We start from the raw sequence: 20374 nt of genomic DNA on the forward strand, positions 1-20374 counted from the left end.
CGTATGATAATCTTTCTTCTACTTCTACTTTCAACTTTTGTCCATCCCTGAACTGATCATCTGTCCACTGCATACATTTTGTTTTAGTTTCATTTATGTAAAGTCCCATTTTCTTTGCTGCTTTTACTATTCTCCTACTATCTCCTGTAGCTCTTTTTTTTCTCTTGCCATCAACACTATATCATCCGCAAATGACAAAACTTGGTGTCTTTTATGATATAGGAGTCTGTTGATTTTCTCTTCTCGCATCATTATTTTTTCTAGGCATAAATTGAAGAGTAATGATGATAAAGGACCGCCCTGCCTTAATCCTTCGTTTACTATAAATTTGTCCGATACATGTTTGTTTACTTTGACTCTGTTTTCTGTATTCTCTAAAGTAAGATGTATCATGTTACGTAACTTTCTGCTAACTCCCAGTTCCTCAAGGGTCTCTTTTAATTCCTTCCTTTTTATTCTATCGTATGCTTGCTGGAAGTCGATGAATAGCGCTATCGTTGGTAAGTTGCGTTCATAGCTTTCTGCTTGTAATTCTCTGATTATGAATACTTGGTCCGTTGTGCTTCTCATTCGTCTAAATCCGCACTGATATTCACCTATTATATTTTCAACTTCTTTTTCTAGCTTATCTTTTATGGATTTTGATAGGATTTTATATACGGTATTTAGTAACGCTACTCCTATGTAATAATAAATAGTATAGGAATATATACGTTAAAGATTAACAAGGTCAAGGATAAAATATTATAATTCATTGAGTATTTATTGAGACCATGGAGTATTATGATCGCCATATTAAAAAAATAGATATGAGTACAAAGAAGGGCGAAGTCTTAAAATATGGTTCAGAGACCTGGACTCTAACAAAAAATAATGAAAACGGAGTGTGGAGTGGACAATGGAGTGTGGAGAAGACGATACAACTTCGATTTTTATAGAATACACCCGGAACGAGATATCGTAAAATATATTAAGATAGAAGGTCTGAAGTGGATAGGGCTTGTAATGTGGATGGAACAAAATAGCCCAGCTATAAATACACTCCTTAATAGATTCATTAATCTGCGAAGAAGAGGAAGACCCAGAACAAGGTTCCTTGATAACATGGCGATGGATAGGGACGACTGGAGAGAAATTCTTGAGGAGGCTAGGACCCACACAGACTTGTAAAGCTGGCTCGAATAAAAGTAAATGCATAATGAATTACATTCTAATGAACGAGATTTTACACATTTTTTTTTAAATGTTACAAATGTTTAATAAAAATATTTTAAAATATGTACCACATTACTAAATTTATTGTTTAACTTATTTTTAGACAAATACTTTGTGGTAACTGCAACATTCCTCTTGTACCAAGTCTTTCAGCTAATTGGACAATTTTTTGGAAGACCTGCCATAACGGTAAGTCCTATACAACTTCAAAAACGGTTAGTTTTATATTTCTAATATATTATTTGTTATAGAAATCCAACTATCGCTGGTTTATGTTATTAACAGTTGCCAACACCTTTATTGTTGCTCCGATGTTTTGGTTTTGCAACGCACAGCCCAGAAGTCATTTACCAGTACTTTTTCCTCATGATTACCAGTACATGATCATCTTGGCTGTATATAGCTCTGTGTCAGCTGCTTTAGTCATAACTATCTATATGAGTGTAACAAAGTGAGTATACTATATTTTATAGTTATATTTTCTATACATAAAATAAATCTAAAGTTTAAGAGAAATTGCACAGTAAGAGTTAGGGTTGATGACAATGTTTTTAATAATAATAGTCTCCCGTTTTATACCGCTGTCGCGGCTTTGGGAGTATAGCAGGGTAGTCTGCTATATCTAGGGCCTACGGTATACAAGGAAGGTAACATGGCCAGTGCTACGCTTCAACCGCCTATTATTACCCCTGGTTTTACCCAAGGTACTCATTTTTATTCAGGCTGAGTCGACCTGGGGCCTATAGACATTTTTAAAATGTCTAGATGTTCTTGCCGGCGGTGGGATTCGAACCCCGGACCACCGGCTTGCGAGTCAAGCATCCTACCGCTTGCGCTACGCAGCCCAATTGACAATGTTTTTATGTAAGCAAAAATTTTTACTTATATACTTAAAGATTAGATTCTCAAAACTGAGATTTTAAAATTAAATATACAAAATGCGGAGTAATAAATATCAGCAATAATTCTTCTTTTCTTTAAAAGTTTATACTTCGGCAATAATATAATACAACAACAAAATGATTATAGTAAAATGTCTGATAAAACTAAAATAATGGTAAAACAAAGAAGGGAAATATCTTTTCAACAACTAAAACTAAATATATAGTATTTTCTAAAAAGAAAGTCAGTACACCAATCTCATTATATCTATACAACCAATCACTACAACAAAAAGATTCGCTAAAATTGCTAGGAGTTACTTTTGACAGAAAGTTGAATTGGAAAGAACATATCAATAATCTAGCATGTAAATGTTACAGAAGATTAAATTTACTAAAAATTCTAGCACACAAGAATTGAGGTTCAGACAGGAGTACATTGCTAATTATATACAGAACTATTATACGATCACAGCTAGACTACGCGGCTATAGCTTATGACTCAGCATCGAAATCACTACTTAAAAAGCTCGATACTATTCATAACACAGCACTCAGAATATGCCTGGGAGCCTTTTGTACAACACCGATTGAAAGTTTACTTTACGAAGCAAATGAATTGTCGTTAAATGATAGAAGAGCTTACCTTAGTCTAACATATGCAACAAAAATTAAAGATAATGCAAAAAATCCTGTCTATAGAAATACTTTTACTGATAATTACCCAAACCTTAATGCAAATCACCGTTCTAATAAACCTTTCTATAAAAGAATAAAAGACCATTTGCATCTGTTTGATATTGTCATACCTGAATGTCTTCCATACACATATGATCATAATCCACCTTGGATTCAAAACATACCATCATATAACTTTGAACTTACGTCATTTGATAAAAACTCCACTAATCCTAATCTAATTATTTCCCATTTTAGAAAAATCATTAGTCGTTATAAAAATCATACCCAGATATACACTGATGGTTCAAAATCATCCGAACGTGTGGGAGCGTCTGTAGTAACTCCAGAGAAGGTCCTTAAATTCAAACTATCTAATGTTAGTACTATCTATACAGCTGAACTGTATGCTCTCTATCGCGCCATAGAACTAATCAATCTGACAACAAACTCCAAATATATTATCTTAACAGACTCACTTAGTGCCATACAAAGCATCCGACAACTGTATCCAAAAAACCCGCTTTTAAAAAAAATTAAAACAGTCCTTCTTCAGGCTTATATTAATCATAATGAGATAAATTTCATCTGGATCCCATCCCATATAGGAATAAAAGGCAACGAAACTGCTGACTATAGTGCGAAAGACGCGATAGTGAGTGACGTTTCCGAGATCGTAAACACATCAGTATCAACGGATATAAAAGCTTATATAAAAAAATCAATCTTAAGTGCGTGGAAAAATAAATGGAATGTGTCGAATTCTGAATTAAAACAAGTGAAACCCAGCATAGAGGCATGGAATGTGTTACCTAAGTCAAGAAGCCAAGAAATAATAGTAACGCGCCTCAGACTCGGACATACTAGGTTAACGCATGATTACTTAATTAAAAAGTACGAACCGCGGCGATGTGAAACGTGTAATACGACACTAACAATAATGCACCTACTATGTGAATGTCCCATCTACAATCAACAACGAGGCAATAACAAGATACCAGGAACACTTATAGAAGCTCTAGGTGCAGACTGTAACTTTAACAATACTCTGAATTTCTTGAAAGACATTAATAAGTACCACAATATTTAATAAACCAAATTGTATTGAAGTAATTGTACCTAATGTAATCCACTAATTTTTCGCTAATGGCCATTTGGTCGATGCAATTTTCTAAATAAAAAAAAAAGAAGGGAAATAAAAGTAAGTAGCACCATACAGAGAATACAATACACTGAACTTTGTAAGACAATAAGGAAAAGTATTAAGGAAGACGTAAGCTAATATAATGAAAGATTGATAGAAAATGCAATAGAAAACAGGAAAAACTATAAAAAAACAAGAAAAGAATTTATCTTTGGGAAAAAACAAATTGTTGCTCTAACAAACGAAAACACCAGAATTAGATAACAAGATAGGTAACCAAGAGGATGTACCAGAAGTCCTTTTGGAAGAAGTAGAGTCGACAATTACAAAAATGAAAAGCGCTAAAGCAGCTAGAATAGATGGCATAGCAGTAGAACTGCTTAAATAAGCTGGCAATAAAACCTGGAAAATCTTAGCAGGCATATTTAAAAATTACCTAAGGTCGATAGACTTACCAGACCACTGGAATACAGCAAACATATTTCTCATTCATAAGAAAGGTAGCAAAGAGGATATCATAAAATCATAAACTACAGACCTATAAGTCTACTACCAATCGTATACAAGTTATTCACAAAGATCATCAGCAACAGATTAACAAAAGCATTAGATGCTGCACAGCCGAGAGAACAAACTGGCTTCAGAAGTGGATTGAGTACCATAAATCATATTCATATACTTCGAGAACTAATGAGTAGAGCCAAATAATATGAAATAATGCTAGCAATAATCTTTATAGATTCCGAGAAGGCTTACGATTCTATACATCCCAAGGCAACAATAGAAGCTTTGACCAACCAAGGCATTGACAAACCGTACATAGAAACTTTAGCAAATATATATATATATATATATATATATATATATATATATATATAGACAAGCAAAAGCTAAGGTATAAATTTATGAAAACATTGCAGAATTTCCCACTACCAGAGGCGTCCGACAAGGAGACGCAATATCACCAAAGCCCTTCACTGCAACTCTAGAAAATATATTTAGCAAAATGAGCCGGCAAAACAATGGAATATCCATTGATGGAGAATACCTCAGCCATCTAAGATTTGCAGACGACATCGTTCTGATTGCTAATAATCCTGCAGAACTATAAGAACTTATAAGCGACCTAAATGCAGCTGTATAACGAGCTGTATAAAAAACCATGTATAACAAGCTACAGGGATGAAACTGGCTTGGGCATCTTCTGGTAGAATGTAGTTATTTTTAAATCGAAGATGCCAATCCACGAAAAAAAATCATTCGATCAGTGTATACTACCAATCATGACATACGGCAACATATCCTCATGGAGACTAAAGAAAGAAAGGGATAATATCAAAATAAATAACAGTAGGTGGTTCACTAGAATTACACTGTGGTATCCAAGAGGCGTTAAGTGACCAAAAAAAAGACGTCCAAATTTAAGATGGGACTATTGGTCGCATTGCTCCTGTAGTGATCCTTTCTCAAGTTAACATGCTCCTTTTCTAACTTGGCTGCACCATACTGAAGACGACCAATAGTCAAAAATATGTACATATTTTATATTTCTTATTTGTTATCAAAAGTAAAATAAACTCCTTATATTACCTGTGGTCGATGGATTCAAAGATTTTCTAGTTGTCTTTTATTGGGATAGAGAAGAAGAATAAGAATAAAAAATATATTATATTACAAAAATTTACGTTTCTTTATTTTATATGAACGAATAAAACAATTATCAATTTCTGTCGTTATCTTATCAATCAGCATACAAGAAAATAAATCAAATTTTTATAATAATAAGATTTTAAATCTACATACATTTATATTAAGTGAAAACCAATTTTACTTAAATTTTTCTTTACTTGAAACAAGAAACAACAAAACTTTAAACTTTTGATTAGCCTAACAAAACCTCAGTTCTTAAATTTTAATGCTAATGACCATGATGTCAAAACGATCCTTCACAGATATAAAATTCAATTGTACAAAACACTTACAGCTTATTTTCTTATTGAGTTGTATGTTGGAACATACCCAGAAAAGTCCAGTCTCCTCAACGATGTGATCTCTCCTCTTTGGCACCTCGACTCCTTCCTAACGTCTCTGCAAACCTCCTGCAAACTGCACAAAAACACCTGATTCACTTCTCCAAACTCAGCTACTTATTTGTGACACAAGGACCTCCTTTTGTCAACTTAATGCCGTAAAACTACTTTCACATATACTTCACAAAATGCCCACGGTAGATACAAGGACGTCTTTTAATCTACTTGTTATCTCCTTCTGCAAAACTATTCACTTCTTTTCACAATGCCGGTATCCAAACTCACGAACCACACTCTATCTTGAGACAAACGACTGTTTCTTTCGATGACCAAATTATGCCTCTCCCTTCTCATGATCGGCTCACAAATTCCCATTTAAAAACGACCGTCCAATCAAAAGCTCAAATTGTGTTTACCATGATTTTGGAAAAGCCTAATTTCGGTTTCAGAGAAAAACTAAATAGCTTACTTTAAAATTGGTTTCGTCAATACACAATTTATACATATTTCAAGAGATTAGAATATGGTCATTTAATACTCGACTATACAAACAATGAAAAGATTGACTTACAGGTAAAATGTCTTCTAAATCTAAACAAAGGTTTTTTGATAATTTTGTTTGAAACGGAAAAAGGTCGTTTGCCAAACAAATTTCTATTCTTATCTACACTAAATCTTATCTTAAATTACTATATACAATTTGTTTATATTGATATCTTAAAATTTTATTTCGATGGATTTTTTTATTTATTTTTCTTTGGTTGGGAAAGAAGAAACATAACAATATATATATATATATATATATATATATATATATATATATATATATATATTAACTTTATTACTTAATTGTATACTTTTTCTTAAACTAATTTTAAATAATCTATTTCAGCTTTGCCAAAGAAAAGACGGAATTGTGCTTCCTAGTTATTACGACCACTGTTACGCTTACTATAACTGTTACCAGTCCTTTGAGTCCACTGTATGTAAAAATTTTATAAGAATATTCTTCAACGGAAAACGAAAGGAAAAGATTGAGCTGAAGTTTGCACCTAATGAAAGGATTGGTGGCTTTTTAGCTTCATAAGCAAGATAAATCACATAAAGCAGTATTTATCCCTCAAATGATTGAAGATAACAACAACAACTTTGTTGTTGGTTCTGATATGTGATTTTATATTTTTTCTTTCGACCAGTACATTGCTGGACAATGTACAAAAGTATTAGGTTAGAAAAATTTTATTAACTTTTTAAGTGTTTATGTTTTAGTCTGCGTCAAAAAATAGCGTGAAAAGTCTCCTTTGATTGTTGTATGATCTTTTTACTTTTATATTTCTTGATATAACAATAATATCAGTATTTTGTTTTAATTTTTCCCTATTTTATTATCCTTGTTGTTTTGTCTCAGTATTGTTCCTTCTTTCTATCTTCTTCTTAAGTTTTATTTTATCCATGATTAAATTACATTACTTCTCTTGATTCTTGAGACCTACGTTTCTTATTCCAGTATATTTCTTAAAATGCTTTCTCTATCTTGTATTCTGTTTTTATCTTACATAACGTGTTTATTTGGTAAAGTAACATACGGTTACTGGAAAAATGGGACACTTGGAGGATCTCAAAAATCCCATTCTTAATGGGTAACAAAGATACTGGGTGTTTTGTCTATTTTGCCAACTTCTAATTAAAGCGTTTATTTGAAAAACAATACTTGTCCAAAAATTAAAATTTTGGCAAATCAAGAAAAACTGTCTAGCTTCAATTTATTTCAAATCTTACTTTTATTAAGATATTCATTAAAAGGAATGTGGATATTAAAATAATTGTAATCCTTTTCCTCAATTATTCTGCAGTCAATTATTTTATTATTGTAACTTCGAGATAATCTACAATTGTATTTTCAAATCACTATCAAAATACGAGAGGAATTTATATAAAATTTTTCAAATATCTTAACACATTCGCCAAAATTTCATTCACGCTAATATTTGTCAACATATTTGTAAAATATTTATCCATTATGCAAGAATTTTTGGTGTTCAGATCAATGTAGAGATAATTCTTATTCCGATTACCTAATTAATTTTATAATAAGGATATTGGAAGCTTCGTTATTTCTGTCGTTTTTGTACAGCATTTTTTTATCTTATCCCAACTAGTCAAAATTTTGTTTATAAAATTTTAATATTAAGAAAAATGTAATTGTGAAATATTGCTTAAAATATCCTCAAATATATTTTTTAACAACACGCATTTTGTGTTTTTTGTTTTCGTTTTAAACCAATTGTTAAGATGCACGACAACATTCTATATACGTGATAAGACTATTTAGTTCAGTCATGTGATGTATTACAAAACTTTTGAGTATTATATTCAGATTGAACTCGATTTTGAAGAGGCCGATATATCATCCAAATTAGACTATCTTATATTGCATATATATGCACGCACCAGTTTTTTTAAGGTACAATTTTGCAATCTATAGAATTTACCTACGTTAAATTACCTGGTGTAGTTTTCGATGAAAATGTAAAAGAGAAATGGGAGCTCGAAGCCAGAATAGCAAAAGGGAATAAAAAATTAGGTATTTTAAGAAGTCTACAGAACTCAAAATACGTTTCTAGACATGGTAAACTCAGAATATATAAAACAGTAATTCGACCCACATAACATATGCCGGTGAGACATGGACATTAAATAAGAAGGAAGAGGATACTCTGGAAAGATGGAAAGGAAAATATTGAGACGCATATTCGGAGGACGAAAGACAGAAGATGGTTGGGAGAGAAGAACCAATTAATTAATGGCGTTATACAAAGAATCTACCATTACCAAGTTCGTCAATGCACAAAGAATCAGATGGTTGGGACATGTGGAAAGAATGGCAACAAACAGAATGCCTAAACTAGTAATAACCAGAAAATTAATCGGCCCCAAAAAAAGAGGTAGACCCAGAACGAGGTGGATTAGTAAAGTAGAGGAAGACCTTAAACACGTGAAGGTGAGGGACTGGAAAAGAAAAGCACAAAATTGAAGCGAATGGAGAAATATTGTACACCAGGTTCTTCAGAGTAGTTAAGAATATTGTATATACATGTTTAAGTTTTGTTTAAAATAATTGTAATTAGTTAATATTAGGATTATGTTTAAAAAAAAATACCCCAGGCCTTTACGGCCTATTGTGCGTAAAAATAAATAAATAAATATATGTACATACATATTTATTGTACCATATTGTTGTAAGTCATGACTTTTAAAATGTACTTAATTTTCTCTATTTGTAGAACATAAACATACGAGGCGTGTTTTTTAAGTAAGTAGCGTTTTGGAATTAAAAAAAGACGTGCAATGATATGGCAATAATTTTATTTTTACATGAAAGTCTGTAACTTAATCTACTTTTCTACATAATTTCCGTGAATATTGAGGCACTTGTTATAACGTGGCACCAGTTTTTGAATACGCTTCTGATAAAATTCTGCCGCCTGACTTGTTAACCACTGCATCACAAATGTTTTGACTTCGTTATCGTCTTGAAGACGCTGACCGCCCAGGTGTTTCTTCAAGTGCTGGAACAAATGGTAGTCGCTGGGCGCCAGATCAGGGCTGTATGGAGGATGATCTAGAGTTTCCCAGTTAAATGATTTTATGAGATATTTGGTCTGATTAGCTACATGTGGACGGGCATTGTCATGCAGCAAAACGATACCCTTACTCAACTTGCCACGTCTTTTGTTCTGGATTGCACGACGCAGATTTTTCAATGTCTCACAATAAGACGCTGCATTGATTCTCTCATTACGAGGCAGAAACTCCACTAGCAATACTCCTTTTCTGTCCCAAAAAACTGTGCACATGATTTTCCGGGCAGAAATTGTTTGCTTAAACTTCACTCTTTTGGGTGATGATGAATGTCGCCATTCCATGGATTGTTGTTTCGATTCTGGTGTGACGTAGGCCACCCACGTTTCGTCACCAGTAACAATTTGGTCTAAAAAATCTCCAGCTTCACTGTGGTACTGCTCAAGGAAAGTCAATGCACTGCCTAAACGTTGGGTTTTTTGCAAATCCGTCAACATTTTTGGAACCCAACGTGAACACATTTTTCGGTAATTCAAGTTCTCGGTAACAATGCGATAAAAAACACTACGAAAATACTAAGGAAAGCAGTCGGACAATGATGAAGTTGTAAAGCGTCTGTTTTCTCTCACCTTTTCGTCCACTTTCTGCACCAAATTTTCATTAACGACCGAAGGACGCCCACTCCGTTCTTCATCATACACATTTGTGCGGCCATCTTTAAATGCTCTCACCCATTTCCTTACCATGCCAATATCGATCGGTTTTACGCCTTTAGCATTAAGAAATCGTATAACAGCCCGTACTTCACAATCAGTGTGACTCACGATTGTTGGAGGCATCTTAAACACTGGAGTAAACAAGTATACAATAAAGAATCAGACTGTAATAGCGTCAGTGCGTAGACAAGAGATGTAGGTAACCAGCGCTCATGCGCGGAACGCCGACCGTAGCGCTGCGGCGGCGGAATCGCAAAACGGTACTTACTTAAAAAACATGCCTTGTATATAAACCTACCGCTAATAACATTGATGGTTGATGCGGATAAATAAAATAAAAAAAAAGGATGTTTTGAAATAATAATAATAAAACTCTCAGTCTTATGCAAGGGCATTTTATCTTTGTGTTTATAGCCCAATGGCCAGAAATACTTTTACCAAATTCAAAAACTTGTAAGCTTGTAAATAAGCAAAGAAGCATATACATCTTTTTCTTCTTCAGCCTTAAGTTATCCAACTTTGGACATTGGTCTCCTAAAATCAATCCAGTGTTTTCTATTTTGCACCACTTGCTTCCAGTTGTGTCCTCCGATCTTCTTAATGTCATCAGTCCATCTCATTTGTGGTCTTCTTCTGCTTCTCTTTCCTAACCATTGTCTCCATTGTTGTATTTCGTGGTTCCATCTCTTATCTTTCAGTCGGGCATTGTGTCCTGCGAAGCTCCATTTTAATTTGGCCGCATGTTCAACTCCGGCTTTTACTTTGGTTTTGCTTCTAATCCATTTGTTTGTTTTTTTGTCTATAAGTCTCACCCCGAGCATTGATCTTTCCATCGCTCTTTGTGCCTTTACTATTTTATCTATATTAGACTTGGTGAGAGTCCACGTCTATGAACCATACGAGAGTGTAGGGAGGATACACTGATCGTAATTTTTGGTTTTCAAATATTGTTCCAGATCCAACTTAGCTTTTCAAATTCTGTCCACGCTAACCTTATTCTTTTGGTAATTTCGGTAACTTTCATTATCTGTTCCAAGTAGATGTATTCGCGCACTGTATCTAAATTATTCTAAATTCGCATTATTGTTATTTTTTCCAAGTTCGTCTTAAGACCTACTTTTTCTGAAGCTTGAAATAGTTGCGTCATCATGGTCTGTAGTTCTTCGAAACATGTAGCAAATATTACAATGTCATCAGCGTATCTCAAATGACTCAGTTTTCTTCCATTAACATTTATTCCTTTATCTGCATAGTTAATGTCTTTGAACACGTCTTCCAGTCCTAGTGTGAATAGCTTTGGTGAGATAACATCTCCCTGGCGAACTCCTCTGTTGATTGGTTTAGCTTTGGTTTTCGCATCTATTGGTATTTTCATTGTAACTTTCTTGTAAATATTATGTATGAGCATTCTGTATCGAAAGTCTATTCTGTAGTTGTTCATAGCTCTCTCTATTGCCCAAAGTTCTATGGAGTCGAATGCCTTTTAATAATTAACGAAGCCCATGTAAAAGTTCATTGGCATTGGTTATGACTGAAAGAAGATGATCCGCTGTACTGAAACCTTTCGGAATCTTGTCTGCTCTACCGGTTGATAGCTATCGAGCTTCGACAGTAGCTCGATAGCTATCAAGCGGTAGAGCAGACAGAGACAGAGGACAGCAGGAAGATTGGCCTATAGTTCTTCAGATCTCCCCTGTCTCCTTTCTTGTAGAGAAGTATTGTCAAACTTTCATTCCAATCATTCCAATGCAAAAAAAAATTATCGAAATCCAATTAAGTATACACAAGAAAAATAACTTAAAAATTATGGTAGAGTTGAGGTCGTGCGTTAATTTTTTAGAGTAAAAAATCTCGTAATGTTTTGAATATACTTTTCTTTTTTGATAATAGAGATATCGTGATGATTTTTTTACGAAAATGTGGAGAAAGAATGAAGCGATCTCAAAATATTATTAACATGTAGCGCTTGTTTCTAATACATTCCACAGGGTGTTGAAAAAATAGATAAAAAAAACACAACTTTATTTTTACACCCTGTATACAAGTAAAACATTGAGATTTCTCCAAAAAAAACATTAATATAGGCATTAATTAGAAATGTACCTACAATGTGAAAAATAAATCATGGAAATTCAATTAAGGGTTCAAAAGAAATATAGTTTAATAATCATGGTCCATTTTAGGTGGTGCGGTAATTTTGGGGAGTAGTATATATACAGGGCAAGATTTGAAATACGTGAATTAAAACTTTCGTATCGTTATAATACACAGTTGAACAGAGTACTAAAGACATAAGAAAAAAATGTAAAACACTGTATAAATAGTGGACACACGTGATTATAATAGTGATTAAATTACATATATAATACTTGGACTATAAATAAATAAGTCTTCTTCTACTTCTTGGAGATCTTTTGATCTGTTTAATTCTGAAGCTGCCTCTGGTTAATTTCCTGGGAGGTAGATTGCCAACTATCCCTCCATATTTTAGGTGATCTTCCGGGAGGTCTTGAACCGGGCGGGTTGTTTTCTAGGGCAATTTTTGGGAGTCTATTCTTATCCATTCGTCTGACATGATTGTACCACATGTACAAGATACAATATCTTAAATTTTGCACTGCTCTCTGACGTATGTATTTCTCACCCTGTCTCTTCTTGTTTTGCCTACTATTGTTCTTAGGGTTTTCATTTCGGCAACCCTTAGCATCTGTTTCGTTTTGTTGGTATCTTCGCGCACTTCTATGCCATATGTCATGATCGGTCGTATGCAAGTCTTGTAGATTTTAATTTTACTATCTGTGCGCATATACGGATTTGACCAGACTATCTCCAGCAGACATCCCGACAATGCGAATGCTTTGTTGATCTGACTCCTTAGGTCCTTTATTGGGTCGTGTGTGCTTGATATATCTATGCCCAGATGTCTGAATTGCATCACTTGTTGTATGAAGTTGTTCTCAACCACTAACTTACATCTGAGCGGATCTTTTGCTATTGTCATACATTTATTTTTGCTGGTAGAAATGGTCATATTTAGTCGGCGGCTTATTTGAAAGAACTGAAAGAGCTGTCTTTGAAAATCATCTTTTGATTCGGCAATAATTGCTGAATCATCTGCGTAACACACCATACCAATTCTTTTGTTGCCCATTCTGTATCCGAGATTGAGAGATGTTACTTTGTTTATAATTTTTGTTCATGAGTAGGTTAAACAAGAAGGGGCTTAAACTGTCGCTTTGTCTAATTCCTACCGGTATTAAAATATTTTCAATGAATTGGTCTCCTGCTCTAACTTTGGTGACATTGTTGTTTATTTAGGTAATGGACTATCTTTGTTATATTGGTCGGTGTTTTATTTTCTATTAATATACATATTTAGAATGTCTTCCAGGCGAACCCTGTCAAACGCCTTCGTCAGATCAATGAAGCAAATATACGCTGGCATGCCGAACTCTATAGCTTTTTCTTTTAATTGTTTTATTATGAATACTGCATCTGTTATAGACCGCCTTCTTGTAAAACCTTGTTGTTCTTCAGCATTATTAATTTGCCTTTCCAATTGGTCTTTAAGAATACTCGTGAAAAGTTTCATCGTTGTATTTAAGAGGGTTATTTTTTAGGTCCTTTTTTAAATAAATAATTTAATACCTAAAACATGTGTCTGTACTTAAATAATGTGTAAACAACTAATTACAGGAACATGTTTTAAATAAAACTTTCAAGAATCTCAAGAATCTTCAGTAAATATTTTTAACATTAATAATAATTTTCTAATCTAAGAAAATAATAGATAATTCTATCTGATTGTATAAAAACACAATCAAACTGATTTTCTGATAAAGAACTATAAGTGAAGCGTTAGTCAATCATTGATGGATAAGTAGATAGTTTGGATAGCCAATTCAGTAGAGATGGATACTTTGGATAATAATCTAAAGAAAGGTTAGTGTGTCCATATCATTATTTTAAGGACAAGTTAGAATTTTAGTTTTATTTTACGATTTTTTGAATTGTATTTCATTAATCACGTTCCTTTTTGTTTCTTTTTTTATTTTATTGTTCTTTGTCTACTGTTCTTGTTACATAATATCATCTTTCACATTTACTATTACTATTCATAATTATTTTTAATATTGTTATTCACAAACATTGTTAAGTATATGTAAAATTCTTCTTTTTTTAACTAAATCTAAGAATCTAACAAATTTTTGTTCACAATTTGTTCTTTTTGTTTACTTAGGTTTTTGTTGTTTAAGCTGCTTCTAAATTCGTTTCTATTGTTTTGTTAATGTTATTTTTGATCATTTTACACAATTTGACTTTACTACTCTAAATTTTTTTATATAAAAATAAACCCCAATGAATTTTTTGTTTTATGTTCTGATTTCCAATAATGAAATCGTTTTCAAAAAATTATTGAAATAAAATTGCATATTGCTATAACCAATAAATGTTATTTTCAACAATTTTTCGAAAATAATTTCCGCATTGGACATCGAGTAACAAAAATATATAATTCTGAAGCTATTTTTTGTGGCATCTAAATACGATTTACTAGTTTTGTTGGGAAGTCACAATTTTACTTAAAAATTAAGTTTATTTTGATGTTTAGGAAGTGGAAAAAATTTATTATTATATTATATTATTTATAGTGTATTTTTATGTATGAGAGAGTAATAAAACAATAAATTATGTATGCAAATCCCTAAACTGTTGATACGGGTGACTCAATGAAAAACAGATATTTGTCAACAAGTTTACAGAAGTATATAGGAAAACAATTTTAAATTGAGTATGACCACCGGGTATAAAGGTTGGAGCAGAATAGAATACAATAGTTGTGATGGTTACTAATCCCTAAATAAGGTTGCCAGTGTCGGAGTGATGGAGGTTAACAGGTACTAATGAATTTGCAAGAAATGTAAGATGTTTATTTTATTGGTTATATATAACCAATAAAAGTTTAATAAGTACCTACCTATTTGCAAAATAAAGTTTAATTCTTTAGATAAAATAAAACGTTTTATTTTATCTATTTGCAAAATAAAGTTTAATTCTTTGCCTATTTGCAAAATAAAGTTTAATTCTTTAGATAAAATAAAACGTTTTATTTTATCTGAAATGAGTGCATTCCACGAAGTAAGGGTTTCAACAATCAAACATTTAATTCTTTAATTCCAGGAATCTATGACAGTAATTGACTAGATAATTACCTTCTAAACTTATTCCACAGAAAATGTGATAGTGGGTTTTTCCATTTTGTATATAGGAAGGTCCAAGTGGCGTATTCAAAATTCTTAACAGTTCACTAAAAGTAGGTACTTCAGTTGCAAGGTGCAGTTTATTGTGTATACTAGTGTTATGGAAAATTTGGAAGTGCCGTGTAAACGCCGAAAAATTGATCCTCTAAGTTAATGAAAAAACATTAATATTTAATTGTTTTAAATCATTTACAGACAAACGTTTATGTGAAAGTGTTGATGAGACCGTTGAGTTAGTTAGCAGTACACTTGGTGTTGGGAAATCTACGATTTACAGAGTTATTAAAGAAGAGAAATGTGGTGGTTTTCAAATGCCACGTAATGCTCCAGGGAAACCAAAATTTCAAATAGAATATCATTTTAAAGAAGGACTTCGACGGAAAGTGCATGAATTCTTCTTTAGACAAGAATTTCCAACATTGGATAAAGTTCTTGCTCAGTTCGAGATGATAAGGATTACCCAGAAATGAGTCGAAGTACGTTATGGAAACTTTTAAAAGAAATAGGCTTCCGCTGGAAAAAGAATCTCAGAAAGTCTATTTTATTAGACAGAAGCGATATTGTCATATGGAGAAGACATTTTCTAAGAACCATAAAGGAAATGAGAAACCAAAAAAGAAAAATATTTTATCTTGATGAAACATGGATCAACGAGGGTCATACACCAAATAAATTTTGGCAGGATGAAACTGTTACAAGTCAAAGGCACGCTTTTGTAAATAACTTATCTACTGGTTTAAACCCACCATCAGGAAAGGGACGCAGGCTGATAATAGTACACATTGGCAGTTCAGACGGTTTTGTTAAAGGTGGTTTATTAACTTTTGAATCAACTCGTACCGGTGACTACCATGAAGACATGAACGCTGATGTCTTTCAAGAATGGTTCGAACAAATGATAGATCTTCTTCCTAAGAACTGTGTAATAGTAATGGATAATGCAAGTTATCACTCCAGACTTATAGAAGGACTGCCCACAACCAAGTGGTTAAAAAAAGACTTGCAGAATTGGCTGAGTTCAAAAAATATTACGTACCATCCCGGATCTATAAGAAAGGAACTTTATTCGTTGTGTGCCCTTCATAAAGAAAAATTTAAAAAATACGAAATTGATGAAATTGCCAAAAATCGTGGAATGACAGTACTTAGATCCCCACCATATCATTGTGAATTAAACCCGATTGAACTGGTATGGGCACAGATAAAGAGTGAAGTTTCAAGAAAAAATACCACTTTTAAAATTCATGATGTTAAACAGTTGTTTTTGGAGGCCGTAAATAATGTAAAACCTGAAAACTGGGAAAAGGCAGTAAATCACACTATTAAAGAAGAGGAAAAAATGTGGAAGCTGGACAATATTACTGATAAAATGATCGAGCCAGTTATTATAAATCTTGGTTCTGAAAGTTCATCTTCTGAATCTGATTTGAATTTGTAACAAGTAGCTGTAAGTTTTATATTAATATTTTTATTCATCTATTTAACATACCTTAGACGGTTTTAAAAACTCTTTTTCTCTTTTGTAATTTTTAAAAATTAAAAAAAATGTGAATTTTTTAAAACCCGTTTTAATGTAGGCCAGACAGTTCTAATATAGTGTGTGATAAAAGAGGTCACTTTTGTTTACATACACATAACACTTTATAACACTGAAATAATTCATTTATTTTTTACAATTATTCAAAGTAATTTTTCAATTAATCTTGAGCACGCCCATGGAGTGGTCGGAGCTACCAGTTAAAATTATGCTAATTACTCTCTCGTTCATAAAAATAAACTATAATAAATAATTGATAATATTATAAAAACTATCGAAAACATCAACAAAATAACAAAATGGAAGTCAGAATATGTAAACAACTTACAGAACCTATTGAAATATGCAGCGGAATAAGACAAGGGGTTTCATTCAGCCACATGCTCTTCAATTTGATCATGTACGAAATCATCAAAAGTGTTAACTAAGGAAGAGGATATAGAATGAAAAACAAAGAAATAAGATGAAGATAGTCTGCAAAGACTGTTCCATAGATTTAACATAAGAGCAAAAGAATTTAATATGACAATCTCATCTCAGAAAACTAAAATAGTAGTAGTCCGCAAAGACCCATCCAGATGTAAAATAGAAATTGATGGCATCAGTATTGAACAAGTAATGGAAAAAAATACCCGGGAATTACACTGCCTAGCTAGGGAGACCTGGACAAAGAAGTGAGAGGTCAAGTACAAAAAGCAAATAGAGTGGCAGGATGCCCTAATAACATTATATGGTAAAATAGACACATTAACACAAGAAGTCAAGACATTACAAAGCCAGTATAAGACCAATAATAATATATGCCTCAGAAATAAGGGCCGATACAGCCACAACGCAAACGGCAGAGATGAGAGTACTGAGAAGAACTACAGGAAATACGCTAAGAGACCAAAAGAGAAGTGAAGACATTAGAAGAAAATGTAACTTATGGTGTATAAATGAATGGACACAAAATGGAGAAAAAGGATGGAATAACCACATAAGCAGAATGGAGGAGACCCTTGTCGTCTCCTCTGAGCCTCCTTTCGGACAACCGGGTCTATTTCTGGGGGAACTCCATTACAGGTTAGAAAAATTAGGATAGGGTCTCGGAATCTTGGTAGTCTTACATATAGGAATATGAAGTTAGTAAATTCGCCTAAAAAAGCAGAGTACAAATTAATTGCAATCAAGTGACTAGGTGGAAAGGACAACAAACGAAAGAACTAGGTGAAGGATACAAATTGTGATATGTAGGGAAAAGGACTAGGAATGGAGTTGGTATAATTGTTGATAGTGAAATAAGTAACGTGAACGAGTGACAGAATAATGTTAGTGAAATTTGCACTTAATAAAAAAGTATTGACTGTTCATGTGTGTGTGTGTGTGTGTATGCTCCTCAAACAACTGGGTGAGAATGAAAGAAAACCATTCTATGATCAATTAGGAGACACATTTAATGATATTTCATTAAAGGAGGAGGTCATGATAGGTGGTGATTTTAATGCACATATAGGCCAATCTACGACAGGATATGAAGCAATACATGGAGGACTAGGATTTGGAACTAGAAATGGAGCTGAAGTTGATATGCTTGAATTAGCAACGGCATTAGATATGGCGATTATTAACATATTCTTTAACAGAGAAACGCAACCTATTCAAATTCTATTTGAAACATATATAATAAAAGCTGATAAATGGATATATTAGAATTAATTTTAGGATAGAGTGAAGAAGTTCAGATATAAAGCGAGATATATGAATGTGGGATCAAAATGGATAGCTAATTATGTATTAATACATGGCAGATAAACATCTATGCACTGGCGCTGGAAGAGTCACTTGAATAAGATAAATCAACTTGTTACCTATTAAATATCAATATTTATATAACTAGGTGTATACAAATATTTAACGAATAAACAAATTGTTTTATTTTGCAGCTTCGCTTCTTTCGGACAAAGTCTTTGGAATACATGACCTCCAGTCATTGAACAGAAGAGATTTGCCTGCTCCAAAAGACAAATTTTATATAGCAACCATACAAGCTTTTATTGGTGGTGTTATTAGTATAATACCACTAACTTTTTTCCTCCAAGCTAATGATGTAAGTATAAACAATATTTCAATACTATCTAACGCTTATATAATATATTTGTAAAGTATTTTTAACTTTTTTTTAATACTTTATACAGTAACGGTATAATTTGCCTACCACATTGGGTATCACTTATAGGGGGTTAAAAGTAGGGACTGAGCAATTCTCGGGCTGGAGATAGGGTAAGCAAACAAACCGAAACGTTTGAGAACGGCCACTCTTGGTTTGGTTGGAGAGCTTGGTCGTAAGTAAGTTAATAAAAAAGGGTCTGGATGGGGTAACTACAAAGAAAGAAATCAAAAAATACTTACAGAGATTTCTTGCTCACAGGAGCACACAAGAAGGTTCTTAAACTATTTGAATTGGATGCCGTTTAAAAGAATCCTCTTGCTGGATAGAAAGAAAGGCTTTTCTTTCCTTAAAAATAATAAAGGATGAAAATCTTTTTACAAGAAATAATTCTACAACTCCTGGTTTAGAGAGAAACATTACATATTTATTATTACCTTACAGCAATAGTTATTACAAATAATATTAACAAAATTTACCAACAAACCTTACATTTGTAACGATTTACAACAAACTCCAGACGTTGGAGATACTTATAGGAATTTAAATTATTATTAAAATCAAAATATCTAGATTTTTTAACGGAGCTTACACTGAGGTTAACCTTTAACCTTTAACTACGGGCGCCCCTCCATTAGTCATAACTACGTGCGCGGTGTATTCTGTACACCACCGACTAAAAACGCAAATAAAAGCCACAACTAGGTATTTTTAGTACATATATTGTATATAATAAATGTAGGCATATATTTAAGAGAATGTCTTAACATAAAAAATAATACATAACGAAAATATAAAGATTAGCAATAAATATAAGAACAAAAACTCAACCACTTCTTTTTCTCTAAAAATAACCTTCTTGAGATTCTTGTATATTAGCTTAACATTAAAAATATTATAAAACTAGTATATAAATCTAAAAACTAGGAGTAAATAATCATTCACAAATGAACATATTTGAGAATATGTGTGCTATTCACTTCCGTTTTCTTCCTCGTTTGCGTCTACTAAATTACAATTTGCACAAATTGTAACAGAGTGCTCTTTACAAACCATTCTATTACATTTGTTGCAAGATATTGTTGTAACTCTATTTTTGCTCCTTCCACAACAATGGCACCTCCCCCGTTTTTTTGCTGGTGGTTCTTCATCGTGGTCGTCTTGTACGTTTTTGTATTTCT

General features: G+C 32.8%; 1 protein-coding gene across 1 annotated transcript in view; it reads left to right on the top strand.

The window, feature by feature from the left end:
* Nucleotides 1-20374, top strand: part of LOC140440930 (uncharacterized) — a 66835-nt gene that overhangs the window by 17667 nt on the left and 28794 nt on the right. The window contains exons 7-11 of the mRNA XM_072531283.1: nt 1319-1404; nt 1467-1666; nt 6841-6930; nt 12430-12437; nt 18970-19133. Of these exons, the coding sequence (XP_072387384.1) occupies nt 1319-1404; nt 1467-1666; nt 6841-6930; nt 12430-12437; nt 18970-19133 (548 nt within the window). The remainder of the gene's footprint in view (nt 1-1318; nt 1405-1466; nt 1667-6840; nt 6931-12429; nt 12438-18969; nt 19134-20374) is intronic.

The sequence above is a fragment of the Diabrotica undecimpunctata genome, chromosome 5 (genome assembly GCF_040954645.1).
Source record: "Diabrotica undecimpunctata isolate CICGRU chromosome 5, icDiaUnde3, whole genome shotgun sequence".
Lineage (NCBI taxonomy): Eukaryota > Metazoa > Arthropoda > Insecta > Coleoptera > Chrysomelidae > Diabrotica > Diabrotica undecimpunctata.